The following is a 19,998-nucleotide window of genomic DNA, read 5'->3' as shown; positions in this document are numbered from 1 at the left end:
CTCTGTTTTTGATGCTCACTTACATTTGGATTGTTGATATGTTCAGAAAAGGGACTCTAAAAATGACATTTGGGTGATCGTACTTATTCTCATTTCATGATATATTAAATTTGCGTAACTGAAATATGATTTATTTTAACTGCCAATGGTACAGTCTCATCTGTTCTCTAAAAACTGAGCAAACTTCTTGCTCTTTTATCCATCATTGCCAACAGACTTTACAATTAGCACATATCTTGCAATTTGGTCAATGAGTCTGAATGTAATATAGATTATGGTTCTGCACTTGACCAGTAGTGAACATAAAAATATCTTGTCTTTGTACTAAAAAAGGAAAGCAGATGTGACTGGCGAGACTCACAGGGAGCAGATGTCCATTACCTCAGTTTTAACTTTTGTAAGATCGCTTTTCAGTCAACCATCCTATAAACATGTAGAAACAATGGTCGTCTTCATGGATCAAGGGTTAAAAAATAATTGTTAGAAGACCTTCTGGATATCTCTTAAGGTTACAGCAATAACATTAAAGGAATTGAGAAACCTTTTTAGAGGCTCATGCACCAAGGTTTTTCACTTTATTTTCATTCTCTTAATGACTATAGCTTTTTCTAATAAATGGTTAAGCATAAGGGACATCTCATCTTCCCAGTAAATGAGGGAGAGTTTATGAATTTAATAATAAAAAAGGAGGGGGAAAGAATGCTAAATCCTGAAAGTCAGCAGGAGACAATCTTGGGAGTACACTGAATTGAGATATTGCAGTGAACTCAGAGGAAGAAAGGATCTAGAAGGAAGCAAGAAGTAAAAGATGCTGAGACATCTGCACTAGTGAGAGTCTACAATAGCAAGCAAGTTGAAAAATCAGAAACAATTACACTTTAAGTTTAGGAAAGGTAGAGTTAGCGTAGCATGGACCATGCAGTGTACTTCTGTCTGTGATTTCTTTATTAAAAAAAAAAAACTTTGCAGTTTTTAAAAGCTGGGTAGATGTTGCCAACTTACAGGATAATGAAAGATAATTAAGCGTACTTAGAACACGATGGCCGTCCTGAACAGTGAAAGAAATAATCTTAAAATGAAAATAACTGATCCTATTAAGGGAGTTTGTCTCATTCTGCCCACTCATCTATTCAGACTTTACATTTAGCCATTTTTAATTTCCCAGGTAACTTTATAGCTGTCTCTGAAATGTTTACTCTTCAGTCAATGGCTCAGTGTTAAATAATATATTACTCAAGTGGTGAGTAATATTTTTTTCTGTAATTAAACTGAACCATCTCACTTCTGTTTTAACTGTCTTCTGTTCTTGTTAGTGGGCAGTGAAGTGACATGTCTAGTGTTTTGGGGTATTTTTGGACTCTTAACTGTTCTCATATCTTCCTCTGCAGGGTAGACATTAATAGGGACAAAAAAATAAGCGCTAAAGAGATGCAGCGTTGGATCATGGAGAAGACAGAAGAGCATTTCCAGGAAGCTGTGGAAGAGAACAAAATGCATTTCCGAGCTGTGGACCCTGATGGTGATGGTAGGAGAACAACATTTATCTTGTGAAATAGTCATTCTAGGGCATCTAAAAACATTATAGCTAGAGGTCAAACTGACTATGGGCTGCACATTTAATTGCTCTGAAGCACTCATCATAGGCCAAATCCTAATCCAGGGGTGGCCAACCTGTGGCTCCAGAGCCAATGTGGCTCTTCAGAGGTGAATCTGCGGCTCCTTGTACAGGCACCGACTCCAAGGCTGGAGCTACAGGTGCCAACTTTCCAGTGTGCTTGGGGTGCGCACGGCTCACCCCCGGCTCTGCCCCAGGCCCTGCCCCCACTCCACCCCTTCCTACCCCCTCCCCTGAGCCTGGCGTGCCCTCGCTCTCCCTCCCCCAGCCTCCTGCATGCCATGAAACAGCTGATCGGGAGGGTGGGGGAGCCGCTGATCAGCGGGCTGCTGGTGGGTGGAAGGCTCAGGGCGCGGGATGTGGGGGCTGCTGATGTATTCCTGTGGCTCTTTGGAAATGTACATTGGTAAATTCTGGCTCCTTCTCAGGCTCAGGTTGGCCCACCCCTGTCCTAGTCCCTTTGAAGTCCATGAGACCAGTTTCATCTTTACATTTGTATCATTCACTGGGGAGGACAATAGAGGATTTTTCTTCTCTGAAGACTTGACTGCACTAGGAGAAACTTTCTTAATATTTTCCATGATTGCTATCTCTGGTTCAGCTTTACCAACATTAGTAATATTGGGAGCTCTCATTTGCTCCCACAGTCACTTTTAACGTCATGTATATCATGTAACCTTGCTCAGGGCAGGTCTAATTGACTCTAATTTAAAAACGCATATCAGTATTGGGGCTTCCAACATTACTAATGCTGGCTGAGATGTGCTGGTGTTGGCAACGGTCGGAATTAAAAAAAAAAAAAAATCCCCAGGGTTATCAGGGCCTTAGAGTTGGTGTTTTAATTGACTTTGCTTTCTTTCAAGAGAGCAGATTCAATGATAACAAGGTAAGGCAAAAGCAGTATAGTTAACCCAGATAAACGTAGCTATTAGATCTTTGATCACTCTTTGGGAAGCTACTTAGTTATCACTGCTCCCAATGAAATTTACAAGTGTTGGGTGGTTATGAGTAAATGTGAATGGATGTGGTTCTTACAGATTGCAGATGCGTAAAGGGTTTTAATAGATGATTTCAAAAGAAACAAGACCAGAAGCTTGGATTTTAAAATGTTAGACTATTTTTGACGTCTGAGATATGTCTCTGTCTTACAGGCCATGTGTCTTGGGACGAGTATAAAATAAAGTTTTTGGCAAGCAAGGGCTTTAATGAAAAAGAGATTGCAGAGAAGATGAAAAACAATGAAGAGCTAAAAATTGATGAAGAAAGTAAGTATTTTCAGTTGCTGATACCAGCATATTTTGCTAAGAAAAGCATTGTACTGCTCCAGTTCTTTGACGAGCAGTAAATTGGCTGAACTGGCAGCTTAGAAATCAAGACTCAGTACAGGACTACTGTTCCAGCTGTAAGACTGCATCTGCTTTGGCTTTGAAAGGAGACAGAGGTGAAATGCCACAGAAGCTGCTGCCAAGAATGAAGAGAGGAAAGGAGCTGAACATTAAACACCACCTTGCATGATCAGGTCCTTGAGAGCCCTCTAATCCTATAAAGATTGGGCCCTACATTTTTAGGATCACTAGATTTCAGTTTTGCAATTTTCACCTTTTTAGCTGTGATTTATAAACTGGGAAATTCACTTCTCAATAGAACAGCAAGATGGAGGGGTGGGGTGGGGGGGAAGGCAGAATAAATTGGTTATTGTGCCCAATGTATTCTACAGCAAGTGCAGATTAGCCCAGGTCATTGTTTACTTTGAGAAGTAGGAATGGTCGTGTGAAAAAAGAAATACAGCATAGCCCCATTTATCCAGTCTAATGGGGACTGGGACCAGATCGGATAATCTGGAGAATGGGAACATGCAACACTGCAGCACCATCTAGCAGCCACAGGAGAGAGTGCCTGCTTCTGGACCTCTGCGAGAGCTGGATAATGGAGGGTTGGATAAATGGAGTTCTACTGTGAATTCTTTTTCTCTATCCTGGGCTGGGTTGTGTGCTGGGTTGGTACAATAGCTTTTTGTTTCTGAAGACTTAAGGTCAAATTCTTTGTCCAAAGTGAAGGTGGGTTAGGCAGTCTCAACTTTGTCCTCGTTCATCCAGTGTGCCCTGTGATGCTGGCAAACCAGGGGCCAGCTCTTACCAAGTCTATAGGTGTCAGCTGAGTACTGACAAATTCATAGCTGGAAACCAGACCAGATCATCTATATGTTTCTGCGTACCCACCTCCTTACCCCTTGACTCAACATATTCAATAGCAATTTCTGCAGCCTCCATAATTGTGGAAGGTTGTAACTACCCATAACAACTGCTCCTGTACCATCAGATGAGTTTTTCATAGCCCCTGATCCTATTATCAATTTTTCATAAAATTACACATTTTATGCACATATTCAACATGAGTGATACTGTCAAACATTTTAAGATTCCTATACTTCAAATTGATAGGACTCAGATGTAATCTTAAACCTTTTCAATATATTTTCTTTAAATTTCTTATACATCTTAGCATCACCCTCCTCTGTATCATTAAAAACTCGTCTTGCCTCCCCAGTTATTCTGGTCAAGAGGATTGGTATCTACTTATCCTTTGAAATCTTGTGGATACCATACAGTCGCTCAGAGATGGACAGGAACTCCTCTGTACAGTCAGTCTCTTGATAAATTGGGCAGGCTTTCTCCCTGAGTGGAGGTATACTCACTCGCTGGGGATGCTGCTTTTGCTGCTCCAGTTCTTTGAGCTGCAGTGTGTGAGCTTCCATCTGTTTCAGGTGTGCTCTCTCCTCAGCTTCTAGTTCCATGCATCTTTCGTGAGCTTCCTCCTCCTGGGTTTCCGTCTTCTCCTTGATCTGCAATTCCACCATCAGTCTCTGGTGCTCACGTTCTTCCTGGGTTGCCCGGAGCTTCAGCTGTACCAGTCAGTGGCTCTGGCATCTGGGGCAGAAGGTACTCGTGCCCCACCTCTATTCCTTTCCCTGCTGCCTAGTCAAAATGTATGCACAAAGCTCTCAGTTGCTGATTTGAAGCTATCCTTTCAGGACTTTTCAAGGGGGGTAGGGGCAAATCCCAAGGGAAGGGAAATCCCCCTGTCCCCCAGGTTAAGAGGGGGGAGGAGGAGTCTAGAAATAAACCTAACCCCAACTTTAATTAAAAAAAAAAAAAAAAAACCTCAAGGAAGGCCAGATTTTAAAGCCCCTTACCCAAAGGCAAGGCAGGTAGTCTGCTACACTGCTTGGCTCCCAGTGTGATGAAGTTAGGCTGGACAGTTATAAAGAGAGTGGTGGTTTGTTTGTTTTTTTGTCCCAGCCAAATCAGGTTTTTATTGTATACCTGCCACATTCAACTACAAAGACCAGAACCAGTCCAGAACGTCAAAGCTCAGGGCTACCACCCATACAGATGAGACCTTCATTCTTAAGACAGAAAACTCTTGGAGATGGCTAGGAAAGCACTCCTATCACCAACACACTCCATGGAAGGCAGGTATACTAGTTCTAGATTGATAAAAGCCCTTTTCCCTATAAGCTGAAAAGGGGTTACCTCTGGTCAACTAGGGACATATGAGTCCAGTTAAAGGCTGCCTGGGACCTTTTAAAAACCACTTCTCTTGTGAGAGAGGAGGAGAGGCAAGCTGCTGAAGGGCTAGTGGGAGTAGGGAGAAAGATTTCTCTAGGGTAGGAGGCTGCACTCCTTCCTACATGGAAAGCTACCTAACTGCCTGTTTAGGGGAAGGACCGGCACCTTGGGGCCAATAACAAGGCTACCCCACCCCCAGAGAGGGGGTAATAAAATATATTCCCCTTTGTTTTGTGTTATGAATTTGTTTCTTTTGTTTGGTGGAGGAGTACTTGGGCCTGCCCCGAGACCTACCTCAAAAATAATGAGAAATAAACCCCAAGTGGCAAAATAAACACCATCCAGAGTGGGGCTGATTTATTCCAGGCCACTCCCACTATCAGAGAGGGAAGCTCTGAGCCTGGCAAAGTGGATGAGGTGCCTTGCGACTCCGGCCATATAAAATCAAGTTACCCAAAGCTTAGATTCCCCCACAATTTACACTCCCAACCCTTGGTGTTAGTGCCACGACCGTTGCCCCAGGCTCAGCAGTAGAGGAGGAGGAAGAGCCAGTGAACTATTTGAGGACTGAGTCTTGGGAAGGTAATGAAAAATGTATTAAGGATGCTAAGTTAAATGTCATAGATTGTAAGGGCTGGAGGGACACAGCATCCCCAAGTCACTTTGGTTAAGGAGAGTTTGGTGAGAGGAAGACAAAACTCCCTGTAAGAGTTTAAGTGTAATGCTTTGACTGAGTTCTCTGTGACTGTGCCTCTGGCTAAGATCCACCCTGAGCAGGGGAATTTTAAGGGTGAGGTCATGGTAGCATCAGGAATTTGTTTCCTGCTGATATTTTAATAGGTAGTAACATTTTAGCCATGTCTAAGCAGGTTAATGTTATAACTCGCAGCCAGAAAGAGGGCTCCTCTGTCCACAGACAAAGCAGGGAGGACTGGAAAGGGGCTGGGGGAATGCCCTCAGTTCTTTGCTGAGTGTAATAACTTTTCTTCAGAGGAGGAATTTGAAAATGCCATTGCTGTGGCCAGAATCTGCTCTGAACTTAAGTGAGGCTCAAGAGGAGTTTGTGAAGGCTGAACAAGCCGACCCTTCTCTGGACCAAGAGAGGGTTGCGCCTCAGAATAATACCCCTGCTGGGGAAGAAAAAGATAGTTTTTTTGTTTTTGTTTTTTGGTAGAAGGAGACATACTGGTGAGGTTTGCAAGCAGGTAGTTGTGCCTGAGAAATATAGAGGAGAGTTGCTGCAGATAACTCATGATTGTCCATTCACAGGACACTTAAGAGTGGAAAGAACCTGTGACAGGTGTAAACGGAATTTGTATTGCCCTCACATGTTTGAGACACTACAAAATTACTGTAAGAGTTCTGACTTATGGTCAGAAGTGTAAGAGATTAAAGGGACCCTGCAAGGCTCCTATACAGCCATTGCCTATAATCAAAGAGGTGTTTACCAGAGTGTCTGCAGATATTGTAGTATCTAAGCCTTCCAGGACTGGAAAGAAATATATACTTGGTGTGGTGGATTCTGCCACCAGGTATCCTGAAGCCGCAGTTTTATCTAATATCAAAGCTCCGATGGTAGCCACTGCCCTATTCACCATTTTTAGCAAGTCGGTTTTCCCAGGGAAATTGTCATAGAATCCAAGAAAAGTAGGACTGAAAGGGACTTCACTAGGTCATCTAGTTGAGTCCTCTGCACTCAAGGCAAGACTAAGTAATAACCTAGACCATTGCTGACAGGTGTTTGTCTAACGTGTTCTTTTAAACTTCCAATGATGGAGACTCCACAACCGCCCTAGGTAACTTGTTCCAGTGCTTAATTACCCTGACAGGAAGTTTTTTCCTAATGTCCAAACTAAACCTCCCTTGCTGCAATTTAAGCTCATTGCTTCTTGTCTTATCCTCAGAGGTTAAGGAGAACAATATTTCATCTTCCTCCTTGTAACAACCTTTTACGTGCTTGAAAACTGTTATGTCCCCCCTCAGTCTTTTCTTCTCCAGAATACACAAACCCAGTTTTTTCAATCTTTCCTCCTAGGTCATGTTTTCTAGACCTTTTAATAATTTTTGTTGCTTTCCTCTGGACTTCTTTCAATTTGTCCACATCTTCCCTGAAGTGTGGCACCCAGAACTGGACACACTACTGCAGTTGAGCCTTAGCGTAGAATAGAATGGAAGAATTACTTTTTGTGTCCTGCTTACAACAATCCCAGAATGATCTTTTTTTCTTTTTTTTTCTTTTTTGCAATAGTATTACACTGACTTTTATTTAGCTTGTGATCCGCTATAATCCTTCCGCAGTACTCCTTCCTAGGCAGTCATTTCCCATTTTGTATGTATGCAATTGATTCTTCCTTCCTAAGTGGAGTACTTTGCATTTGTCCTTATTGAATTTCATCTTGTCAGACCATGGTGCAAACTTCATGTCTGTTGTCTTTAAAAAGTTGTGGGAGTTGTTTGAAGTGAAGCATTTAAAGGCTGCCCCCTATCATCCAGAAACTAATGGTCTGGTGGAGAGATTTAATGGAACTTTGAAAGCTGTACTGAAAATGTATGGCACCAGGTGAGAGAAGGAGTGGGATGCGTTACTCCCTTATTTGCTATTTGCATGCAGAAGTGTCCCCCTAAAGTCTTTTGGCTTTGCCCCCTTTGATCTCCTGTATGGGAGACAGGTTAGGGGACCCCTAGATTTAATTCGAGGCTTTGGGGAGGGTAGTACTGAGGAGACAAGACAACCTATAGGGGAGTATGTCACTTGTTTTAAAGAGAATTTACAAGCTGTGATGGATCTGTTGCAACAGAACCTGGAAAGAAGTCAGGAATCGCAGAAGGCTTGGTATGATAGGCGTCCTGAAGAAAGATCATGTGATATTGGTGATTTGGTGTTAGTGCAGATTCTAGTGAGGAAAAACAAAATGCACAATTGTTGGGAAGCATTGTCAAGAAGCCCCATGGCAAGGGAGCTGTACAAACTGTACCTGTCAATAGATGGAAAGCTTACCACAAAACGGAGATGGGAGTGACTATGATTTGTTGTGCTGATAAGGGAACGTTTACTGACCCTTTAATTGATTTGGTCAGGGACAGTAAGGAAGAGACTCCTCTGGAGAGCACCGAGATGTGGGAGGGTCTGAAAAGCCCCAAAGCAAGAAATGTTAGCCCCTTTTAAGCATCACAGACAGGTATTTTCCGACTAGCCAAGTTTAACTGACAGGTTGGCACTCTCAGTCAACCACTCCAGACAGTGTGACATGCCCCTCCTCCACTGCAGTTTTTGCATAGTGGGTGGTCTTTTCTTAGGAGATACTTAAGACTTGGTAACAGAAGATCTGTCAAAGCTGTTAGGATAACGGTGGGTTTGAACTAACACTGTCCCTGTTACTAGCCAGGGTTTTGGGTCTCTTTCTCTTATGAGGACCAAATCCAGAAAACATTCTCCATTTTGGTGCTGAATGCTTCCATTGCTCTTCTGTTCTTGTGGACAAATATATAGCATAGCGAGCTGATTAGTTAGTAAAACAGTGTGCAATTTCAGTCCTATTGCAATATTTTTGTTGATTTTGTTTATTAAAATGATGAGAGGGTGGGATTTGCAATTTGCAGAACATTATCATTTATATATAAACACAAAATATATGCAAGAAACTATATGAAGTGTATACTGTCTGCCTAGCACTCAACGAATACTACAAATATAGCGGCAAAATCAGATCAATTCAAAGCCTTCTCATTTCCATATTATGCAAAAAGAGATTCTTCAGGTTAGTGAGATTGAACATTGCTCTGTGCCATTCTGCAGTTTTGTGTTGAACCCCACCTGTTGCTGTTCTAAACATGGTTACTGTTTAAGGAGTAATTTCTTTTCCTGTCTCAAAAGTATTAAATTTACTGTTAGTCTTTCCTTGCAGGAATTAGTCATTTGAAAGTGGGTTATGTTTCCACTCATCAAAAGGCAACTAAAATGCAAATAGGCCTTTGAATTTTATGCAATACAGGTGTTTTCCCTGCCATATCTTATGGCATTGTGGTTAACTACAGTTTACAGGAATGCTGATCAGATAAAAATGTTTTAAGATTTGCTGAATAAGGAAATTGTGTGTACAGTTAATTTTAGTACCTGGGCAACAGACAACTGAGCTTTGTTTGAGAAAATTAAGCTAATTGTCTACCACTTCCTGAGGATGAGGACAGGCAGAATTACTTTTCATTTAGTCTCTCTGTACAATATCTTATTTTGATTAGATAGTCTAGATAAAATATTCATCATGTTGCTCTGAAGGTCCAGGCTATGTGTAAGGATGGCACTCTTACTCACTAATTGTGTAAATGCAACATAGGGCTGACCTGCAACATCCCTGCCATTCTGATACTGGGACATCCAAAGTGTAAGGGCACTGGGTGGTAGTTTGGTGCGGCAGACTAGGTTGAAACTATAATTTCACTTCACCTGTGACAAAATTGCCCTTTTCCTATGTAGATTTTAGAGGGAGCCCGACTCGTGATTTTTAAATATTTAGGGTTGTCAATGATAAGACTGTAAGCAAACCTTGCAACGAATATATGCTCAGTGATGCTTATGAGCAGCCATGTGCACATCAGAATCTATTTTAGGGGCCTGATCCAAAGTTCATTTAAGTCAGTGGGTAGTCTTTTCATTAACTTCAATAGTCATTGGATCAGGCACTTACTGAGAGCAAGAAAGTTGCCCAGGAAACTTGGATTTTCTAGTTCTCCTTTTCAAAATATGCGTTGGTTATTTTAACTCCTTTCTGGCTGGCTCCTGGTATTACTCTGACTAGCATGTTCTAAAGCTGGAAGGAGAACTTGTTGTAAGAAATGGACAGAGGGAACCTCAGTTTAAAAAATAAACAGTGTAAACTGTAGTTTGTGCTTGTTTCCAAACTTGCCCCATAGTTGGAGTACATACTAAGACCATTTGAAGGATTCCTCCCGCCCTCTGTGATAAACCCTGTTCTAAATTCTGGGGAAAGATCATTAATTGTGAAATGGCTCTAGAATTATAGAGGCAACTGATACTTTCTTCCTTATTTATAATTTAACAGCACCCAAAAGCGTGTTAGACAGTTCCCAAAACAGATAAAACATGATCCCTGTCACAAGGAATTTACACATTAATTTTGGACTTGCATCACAGGATTATGTAGAATGTTGTTGGGTCTTGCTAAATGTTTGTTGGCATGGTGGGTGGGTGTGAGAGAGAGGCTGGACTTCTAGTGTTTCTGTCCTTAAAAATGCCCAAAATAGGAGGAGAGAAACGTTATGTATTTAATCCCTTCAAGTTCAGTTTCAGTCCCAGACTGTCTAGATGTGTATTGTAAATTATATTGCAGATTAAAAAACAACTCTGTAGTGTACTTGCAGTGGAAACTATTGTTCGGATAGTAATTTTTTTCAGTCAGTCAAATTCAGGAAAACATCCGCGTTTAAAAAAAAAAAATGCTTGTCAGCCATATGACACGTGCAAAAAAATGAAAGGAACAGAAGCGTAAGCTGGCCTTTTTTGTTCCGATATAACTCTGTGCATGTGTGGTTAAATTTGCATCCGCTCCTTACAGCAAAAATGTTCCACTTACTAGATTCTAACCATAACTGAAGAATTTGCAAGGTTTGGCTCTATAATACAACCAATTTTTTTAAATAAAACATTCTCAGATACTCCAATTCTAATATAGAACACTTGGATTACTGAGAGGAGTTCCAAACTCATTGAAATGTAAATTTAGTTTTTACTGTGCAGCTGGAGTGATGACTATGGTTAAGGTTGCCACAGCAGTTCCATTTTAAGCTGTTTAAGTCTTTTATAAGTTTCCAAAACTTTCATCTATTGGGCTGAAATTTCACAGGTTTAGTCTTTGACCAAGGTCTTTGGAGTGTTCTTGTTTTTTGTTTTTGAAGGCTGAGTCAAAAATGATTCAGACATAAGGTACATTTGTGGTACATGGTACATATGGGGGGGTGGAGTGGAACCATCCCCCCCCCCTTTTTTCTTTTAATCAAACTTTAAGTATGGCTCTAGCTGTTTGAAATTGATAGAATTTAGAAACTTGGAAGGAACAGATCCTTGAGAGTGCCTATGACTTTCTTCATAAACTCATAGATTTTAAGATCAGAAAGGACCATCATGATCATCTAGCCTGACCTCCTGCATGTCGCAGGCCACACAATCTTACCTACCCACTCTTGTAATAGGCCCATAGCCTCTTTCTGAGTTACTGGAGTCCTCAAATCTTGATGTAAGGATTGCACAGAATACCAGCAGAGTACCAATACCAATAACTTAACTTGGTAGATACGCTGAAAAATCTATAAGAGCAAATCAGGTTCAGAGAAGTCTGTTTGGATTGGGGACATTCAATGAACACTTAAGCGGTGTAGTGTTTTTGTGATTTAGTAGGTGACAGTCTTTTGTCTTTTCTGAACCAGTTACCAGCATGGTGGTAGGGGGTATTGTGCTGCTAAAGATGATCTTTTAGATAAGCCATAAAACCAAAATACTGAGTCTGACAACTTGTTGCCATTAAAGATACCATGGCACTCTTTTTCAAACAAAGAAGTGTTAACCCCATTGTTTTGGCTCTCTCAATACTCTCCATGTCCTGTACTAAATTGTTTTGTAGTATTAGTGTTTGCTAAAATTATTTTTGTCCCAAAGGTAGCTATATTTCAGTGGCATAGGAAATGATTTCTTTGTATAGTTGGGGATATTTTGGAGTGAAACATTCCATCATTGTAAGAGATTACTTATTTAGTACCCTGAAGTATTAAACCAGGTTCCAGCTAACAGGTCAGTCTATCTTACATAAATTCATTCATGAAAAATTGTGTTGTATTTTAACAACTGTAAATAAAATCTATATTATCCAAATACAGAATATTATACTACTATTAAGTTTACAGGGCTGATTATTACACTTTTTTTTTAGCACAGGAAGTTTTAGATAACCTGAAAGACCGTTGGTACCAAGCTGACAATCCACCTGCTGACCTGTTACTGAATGAGGAAGAGTTCTTGTCTTTTCTTCATCCGGAGCATAGTAGGGGGATGCTGAAGTTTATGGTCAAAGAAATCATCCGTGATCTAGGTATGTCAGTTATTTGGGACCTGTGTACCCTACAAAACTTACTGTTTGGGGACATGTTACATCATGGTAGTGTTACGAATTACACCTGGTAGGACACGCACACCAATGCTGCGAATTACACCTGGTAGGACACGCACAGTTCGAATCTAGGCTGAGGCACAGAAACAAAGTCCACAACAGCAGAGTTCCCAAAAAACACTAAGTTTATTACGCTCGAGCGTGGTGCCCCCCTGCTAGCCAGGGGGGACCACGAATATAGATTATACAAAGGTTATATACTTTCTAGCAAAGCATGTTGCCCTCGTGCATCGGAAACCTTAGCCAATAAACAAACCCTTGTCTTATCTACCACCTATCCCTGCTTGGTGCATTCCTCGTGCTATACCAGTATGTTAATTACACAGCATGGTCCTAAAGCCATGCATCAGTAACTTTTATTATCAGAATGGGAGGCCTCACGTCAAGGCCAAGAGACAGGGAGTTAGAGACTGACAAAAACCAGATACTGGGAGTCAAGGCAGGCTGGAAACAAGGAGGGGAATTTTCACAGGAATTCAGTATCTAAGGATCAGTATCTAAGGATCACTCCTCCTGGTGTATGATGTGCTGGCATTTAAACAATGGTGGGCTCCAAACCAAAATGGAGTCACATGTGCTAACTTTTCCTTAACAGTAGCATCCTGGAACAAACTGAAACATGATTTGATCTTGTATGTGTGGATGGGACCAAACTGCTATCATCAGGGTACAGCTCTGGAGGCAACTCGATGGAGTTGCTCCTGCTTATATCAGTGGTGAACTCTGCCTGTAACACAATACTAACTCTAAGGGTGTTATAGATTTTGGTTCATTGTATACGGGCAAGACCCAACCATACTACAGTATGTTTGGGTACTGCTGTGTTACTACAAGGTCACTCAATCTGGTAGATTGTAGCATAGATGGATTTGATGCGTGTTCTCGTCATTTTATGATTCAATGGCATGAAGGACTCTCACAGGGTGACACTGGCCCTATAAGAGGGAAGGTGCTTGTGCACCCATGATTGGTCAGTTGACTCCAGTTAGTCTTAAAAGAGGGCACTGGGCACTAAAGGGGGAGATATCAGCAAGTGAGAGCAGCCTGAGATCAGGACACTGGAGGAGTTCCCCGAAGGAAGCTGTGGTGGCTCCTGGGGGAAGGCTGAAAGCAAGAGAGCAGCAGAGGGAGTTGTTTGCTGACTTTTAAACCTAAGAATCAAAACTGAGGGCCAGAGAGGGTTGAAGCAGGGGTGCAGTAGACAAGCTTATCCACTGATGACTCCACGCTAGAGAGCTGGAGCCAGAGGAACAGTGGAAGGGTCTACCTCTTGGCCTGTCTTAGACAAAACAGTTAACAGAATAGAGGGCATGACAGATGCTCCCATGAGGAGGATTAACTCCCATAAGAGAAGCTGGGGTGGGGGACGCTCCGCTCGGAAGAGCGGGGTCGCACTCGAGCTGAAGGGCTGGGGTGGCGGTCCTGGTTCAAGGACAGGAGAGGACTGACAAAGAGCCTGGGTGTGGTGGAAGACGCTAGAACATAGTATGTGCTGTGTCTGAACTTGAGGATCTGAGACTGAGGATGGTATGCGCTGGGTGTGAGAAATGAACTACGTTTGGGACTTTCGTTATGGATTATTTGAACTATGTTTTAGTAATAAACCAGCCCCAAAGAGGGTATTAGTGAGTCAAGAAAGTTCACATGGAGTTACTGGAGAGTCTGAAGGAGGAAAACTGAGGTGTTCTGAGCTCGGTTGCCCTTTGACAAGGACGCTGTGGAAACTAACTACTTTGTCCTTTCCAGGTACCACTAGTAGATTATCCAAAATCATACCTTTTACGCATGTTAAAGTAGGAAATAGTCGATATTTCTAAGAACTTAATACCTCAACAAGTGTTCATTGCCACAAAATCATTGCTGTGTTTTTTAACTTGTTAATAGTTCAGCAAAATAACTTCTCTGCTTGTTGGAATGTAAAAACTGTTTAAATGCAAGAGTCTGTGTCGGTTCTGGAATATATCTTAAAAGCATGATGGATGTTCCTGTTTATCTAGGATAGGCATGCCCAGATTTGATGGTTGTCAATGCTTCTTTACAGTTATATCAAAACAAATGAGCTTTAAATGTTATCACTTATACCTAAGGCTCTGTGTATGTCACGGAGGTCACGGATTCTGTGACTTCTGCAGCAGCCTGTGCAGCTGATCCCCGGGAGCCACCTGAGCAGCTCGGGCACTCCTGGCCAGTTGCACTGGCTGCTGCTGGGGCAGTCTCGGGCCTCCCCATTCTCCAGCAGCAGGAATTTGGGTGTGGGGGGCTCAGGGCTGGGGTTTGGGGTTCAGGGCGGTGTTTACCTGGGGGGGGCTCCCCAGAAGGGTGACAGGAACTCCCCTCCTTCACCTCCTAGTTTCACATGCTGCCTCCATCCACAGACACCGCCTTCGCAGCTCCCATTGGCCGTGGTTCCCAGCCAATGGGAGCTGTAGAACTGGGGCTTGGGGTGGAGCTAGAAGCTGGAGGTTGGTTTCTCAGGAGCTGGGTTGGGAACCCGACCCAGGCCTGCCCACTTCTCCAAGTACCCATGGTGCCCCCCAGGGCTGCCCCCCCTCCCCCCAGCACAGGTTTAGTCAGGGGTATATAGTAAAAGTCATGGACAGGTTACAGGCCATGAATTTTTGTTTGCAGCCTGTGACCTGTCCATGACTTTTACTAAAAATACCCATGACTAAAACGTAACCTTCGTTATACCATTCACAGGCAAACATCAAATACATAAAATAAAATTGTGATACCTCTCATTGGACTACTAATAGAGTCTGGTTCATATATTTAACTTTCCTCTGTCACCATTTTAATTAGAATGATTGATGTATTTTTATAATAGTGCTAGAACAATTCATTATTTCAAAAACAAATTCACAATCATCAGTAGTAAGTCTTAAAAAATATTACTGCAAATCCTTCTGTAGGTTTCTTCTAATGCACATCGCACACTTCAAAGATTACAATATCAAGAAAAGATCATTTCAAACATCGACAAGGAAACACTTGTCACATATATTAAGAATCCCTACTGCATTAAATTAATGTTGTTAAAATGTCACAAGTCCAGGGCTCTGGAGACCCCCAGAGTTCTCATTTTTCCAAATTGCATGTCAAGAAGAAATTCAACTTGTATGTCTTTCAGTAAGGGACTTACTGGAATAATTTTCAAATAAGTACAAGTAAAGCCTTAAGATATGCATGGGAATTTATACTATAAACCTTTACAAACTATGGAAAAGTGTACATTGTGAAGACTCTTTTAAAAACAGGTTAAAACACTGTGGCCAATTTGTGTGCATGCTGGCGAGGATTAAAAACATGCTGTCATCATTCATAAACCAGAAGCTGGTTTGAAAGGACACACATGGTTTATGAAAGTGGCGGTGAAGCGGAGGGAACAATTGTGTTCTACATCTAGCCAGACTGGCTGACCAGCTGGTGCACAAAGCCCTCTACTGTCCACACAATAGTGAGCTGTTAATTGACAGTACGTTGCATGACTCTTTTTTTTTTTTTTTTAACTTTCTCTTCGGTTGGAAAAATGAAATAACTTGCAAGTCAAGATTTCTCAGTTGAATCATTCTTAAAGCATGTGAGTTTTTTGGCCTAATATCCTTTGAGTGTCCTTTCAGAAAGAACTGGTTCCTGTTTGTCACTTTATTTGCAGGTGAGGGGTAGTGTAAGCAGTATATGGTTCATTTTTCTCTGCTGCTCTGCTTCAGATCAGAGATGGCATGGATCACCCCTAGGCATAAGCAGTTTGAGCAGTATGAACTACAGAACTTCTTGCACCTAGGGAGTTGGGTTTGTGCCTATAACCAGAAGGTCAACACTGAAACACAGGGTTTATCTCACTTAGCCAGCCATTTTCTTGACTGATCGTTTTCTACTTTAACTGGAAACATAACTTAGACCGGATAAAATTGTTATAAGGAACAAATGGAATCAGTTTTATAATTTCCTCACTTACACTTGTGCTGGAACCACAGGGTACCACCAAGAGCCTTGAACTCTAGGAATTGTTCATGTCTTACTTCTTAATGGACACTTGTAAGTAGACTCCTCACTCCAGTTGTTTTTTGGCTTGCATTACAGATCAAGATGGAGATAAGAAACTCACCCTTTCAGAGTTCATTTCCTTGCCTGTTGGTACAGTAGAGAACCAGCAAGCTCAGGATATTGATGATGACTGGGTGAAAGATAGAAAGAAGGAATTTGAGGAAGTGATTGATGCCAACCACGATGGCATTGTCACCATGGAAGAGCTGGAGGTGGGTGACTCTGAAATCATTATTTTATTTATGTATATCGTTGAAAATATGACAGCACTTTCCAAACCCAGAGGAAGCCAAAACCTGGCCTCAAATGAAGGGTGATGGAAAAGATGCAGTTCTTATGCTTACATTTTGGACCATAATATAACCAGGTACAAACATAGAAGGATGCTAGAGTAACTTTAGCTTACATGCCAGGTTTTTGTTTTTTGTTTTTGTTTTGTTTTTTGGGGGGTTTTTTTGTTTTGCTTTTGCATATTGCCTTGCATAGGAATTTTTAAATGTGTAGTGCACAAAACCAAATCATTGATAGGAGTAGAAGCACACTTCTGATCTGAATGTGAGTAACTGACAACCTGTGTATTCAAATTCATTTAAAAAAAAAAGTGAGAACCATGATTTGTGAATATACTTTTTTCAAAAGTCACTTACCTGTAAAAGTTGCCAAGTAGGTGCGCCATCGACTTCACCACATGCATTTGTTGTTTGTTAAGAGATTTTGATTCTGAAAAGACTGGATTGTTAAAAACATGAAAACTAGAGATGAATCAGATTAGGCAGACTATGCTCTGTCTTGCTATGTGAAGGAGTCCTAGAGTTAATGAGTCTTTTCTCACTGGTTCTCCCGTCTAAGGGAGGTCACGTGTGTGTGGGTGCGGGGAGGAATAAGATTAGTGAGCAATAAGAGAACAAAATTCCAGAAGGTAGATGCTCTGTTTAGATGCTTATTAAAGGAGTAATCAGTAACATGTGCAAAAAGTTCTGAGTTCCAAAATCTAAATTTGGAATAGTAGGGAGGAAAGTGAACTCCTCATTTCTGGCCCCACCGCAGAGCCCGCACCCCCCAACCAGAGACCTCACCCCCTCCCAAACCCCAACCCCAATTTTTTTCAGCATTCATGGCCTGCCCTACAATTTCTATTCCCAGATGTGGCCCTCGGGCCAAAAATTTTGCCCACCGTTGCCTTATAACATGGGATACAGGTGTTGTATGTGAGATTAATGCATGCAGCAATTTACAAGCATTCAATAAAGTCTAAATGCTAAAGACGTTTTTATAACTTGGGTACCTGTTTTACCAGTACTAACACACAGGTGATCCAGACTGATTCCAGCTATGTATTTGTCAGTATCCAAGTGAGCATGGGGACCTTGGTGTAAGTTGGAATCTGGTTTGCTAGTGTCACAGTATTGCATGTCACATTTTTGACACTGGGTTTGGAGGAGGCTATCTAGATCAAAAGTTTCCTTCAGAAATCCTGGTTATTTGATAGTTACAAATACATCTCAAATTTTAAATATTGTGATTTGTTCGCTTCACCTGTCCCAGGTCCTCAGTGCATGTAAAGCAATGCTTCCTCCTAAAAGTGACCACCAGTGCCCACACCCATAAATCATGCAAGAAAAGAAACCTCTTACAACTTAATCTATATTTTTTTCATTTACTCAAAGCCTGATGTCGTGGAAACTTCTGTAATTTGTTTCCGTTTTAATGTTCAATAGAGCCAAAGTTTAATAGTGTCAATTCTTGTGTGAAACTAAGTCATCACAGAAAATGGGACATTCTTAGCAATCTTATCAAAACAGGTGATCACATTTGGTTAATGTGTTTTTTGTTTCTGGGTTAGTCATTGTGAGAGATTTTAATTTGTATCTTTCTAGTTTCCATTTTACAAAAATCTGCCAGGCAGAGAGTAAGTCTTAGAAACCATTGGCACCTTGAAATTACTCTGGTAGAACTTGTTGCTGCTTTATCTGACTTGAAGAGCTTTACCTATATCATGAATGGAATCCTTTTTTTCTCTCCATAGTGGAATATTTTGAGTTCAGAATGGGGGAGAGTCCTTACAAATGCCTTGTGTTTTTACTTTCCACATGTGTGGTGTCTGACTGATAAATTCTATTCAATAATAACTTAAATTGAAAAAAATCGGGTTTTGTCTTTTGAAAGAAAAACCTTCCTTTATCATGAAAATCTACATTGTTTAAGAGTAGCAGCCGTGTTAGTCTGTATTCACAAAAAGAAAAGGAGGACTTGTGGCACCTTAGAGACTAACCAATATATTTGAGCATAAGCTTTCGTGAGCTACAGCTCACTTCATCAGATGTATAAAAGTGGAAAACGCAGTGAGGATGTTTTTATACATACAGACCGTGAAAAAATGGGTGTTTATCACTTCAAGGAGAGTGATCACTTTAGATAAGCTATTACCAGCAGGAGAGTGGAGTGGAGTGGGGTGGGGAGAGAAAACCCTTTGAAGTGATAAACACCCCATTTTTTCACGGTCTGTATGTATAAAAGCATCCTCACTGCATTCTCCACTTTTATACATCCGATGAAGTGAGCTGTAGCTCACGAAAGCTTATGCTCAAATAGATTGGTTAGTCTCTAAGGTGCCACAAGTCCTCCTTTTCTTTTTACATTGTTTAAGAAAGTCTAAATGAAGAGGCAACGGGTGTCTTTTATCTGAGGTTTGGTCGTTTTGTCAGGGCACAGATTCCTTAAACCAGTATCAACAGAACGCTTATTGTGCCTGTGTGTCTCACGCACATGCTCATAGAATTTGTTAGAGTTGGGAAGTGAAGTGACTTTAAAATGGATCCAGGGCTTCCATCAGAGACTTCCTGATCACATTTGCTCAGGTTAGAAGATCAAAGATATTGTTTGTTACCCGCACTGCAGGCTAAACTTGCTTTCTAAAAATCAAGCTGTATTCTTAATGTCTCCTACAGTTCATGAACAACCAGATAGCAGGCATCTGCATCTCCTGGCAATTTTGTGAACAAAGCATGATGCAGAGTGGGTTTCAGATAATTTCTCTCATCAGTCATATGAGCTTTACTTGTAAAAGAGGTCTTGTAATAAACGCCTATGCAGAAAAGTGTTAATCCAAAAGATTGAGGGTTAGCCTATCAAAGAGACCTTAACTCAGCCTCTCTACTTGCAGGTGTAATTTTCCTCGGAAAAAGAAATTGGGAGGAAACAAAAATAAAAAAGATCCCCAAAGTTGTCTAGTGGGGCCTGAGCAACCACTACTTTTATTTTGTGTGGGATCTTTCCTTGCCTGATTCTAGGTCTAATCTGGTGTCTGGAAACTTGCAGACGTCTCTTACTTTCTGTCACTGACTAAGACTGCTGGAGGCCAATTTCCACATCAAACAAATTGTAGAAATACCAGTTGCAGTCAGCCACCAGCTAACATCAGAGAAGTTTTGGACTTTTGGTAGAACCAAGGAGGGGATGGGGTTTGGAAGGACCTTTGAGAGGAAAGTTATTGACCGGGCAGACTGACGTATTTTGGTACTTTCTATCATTTATATTCATTTTTGGGTCAAATAATGGAGGCCTCAGTATTTTCTCAAACAGTCAAAGG

The 19,998-nt window shown here is 41.3% G+C and overlaps 1 protein-coding gene across 2 annotated transcripts in view; it reads left to right on the top strand.

Annotated features, from left to right (window-relative positions):
* The window catches only part of SDF4 (stromal cell derived factor 4), a 34,174-nt gene that overhangs the window by 12,986 nt on the left and 1,190 nt on the right, over nt 1–19,998 (top strand). For both annotated transcript variants that reach the window (XM_084651960.1, XM_084651961.1), the window contains 4 exons: nt 1,389–1,525; nt 2,767–2,880; nt 12,126–12,284; nt 16,446–16,621. In XM_084651960.1, coding sequence (XP_084508086.1) covers nt 1,389–1,525; nt 2,767–2,880; nt 12,126–12,284; nt 16,446–16,621 — 586 coding nt within the window. The remainder of the gene's footprint in view (nt 1–1,388; nt 1,526–2,766; nt 2,881–12,125; nt 12,285–16,445; nt 16,622–19,998) is intronic.

Source organism: Lepidochelys olivacea (assembly GCF_965140295.1).
Source record: "Lepidochelys olivacea isolate rLepOli2 genome assembly, chromosome: 18".
NCBI lineage: Eukaryota > Metazoa > Chordata > Testudines > Cheloniidae > Lepidochelys > Lepidochelys olivacea.
The sequence above is the reverse complement of the archived record's forward strand: the minus strand, read 5'-3'. Positions and strand labels throughout refer to the sequence as shown.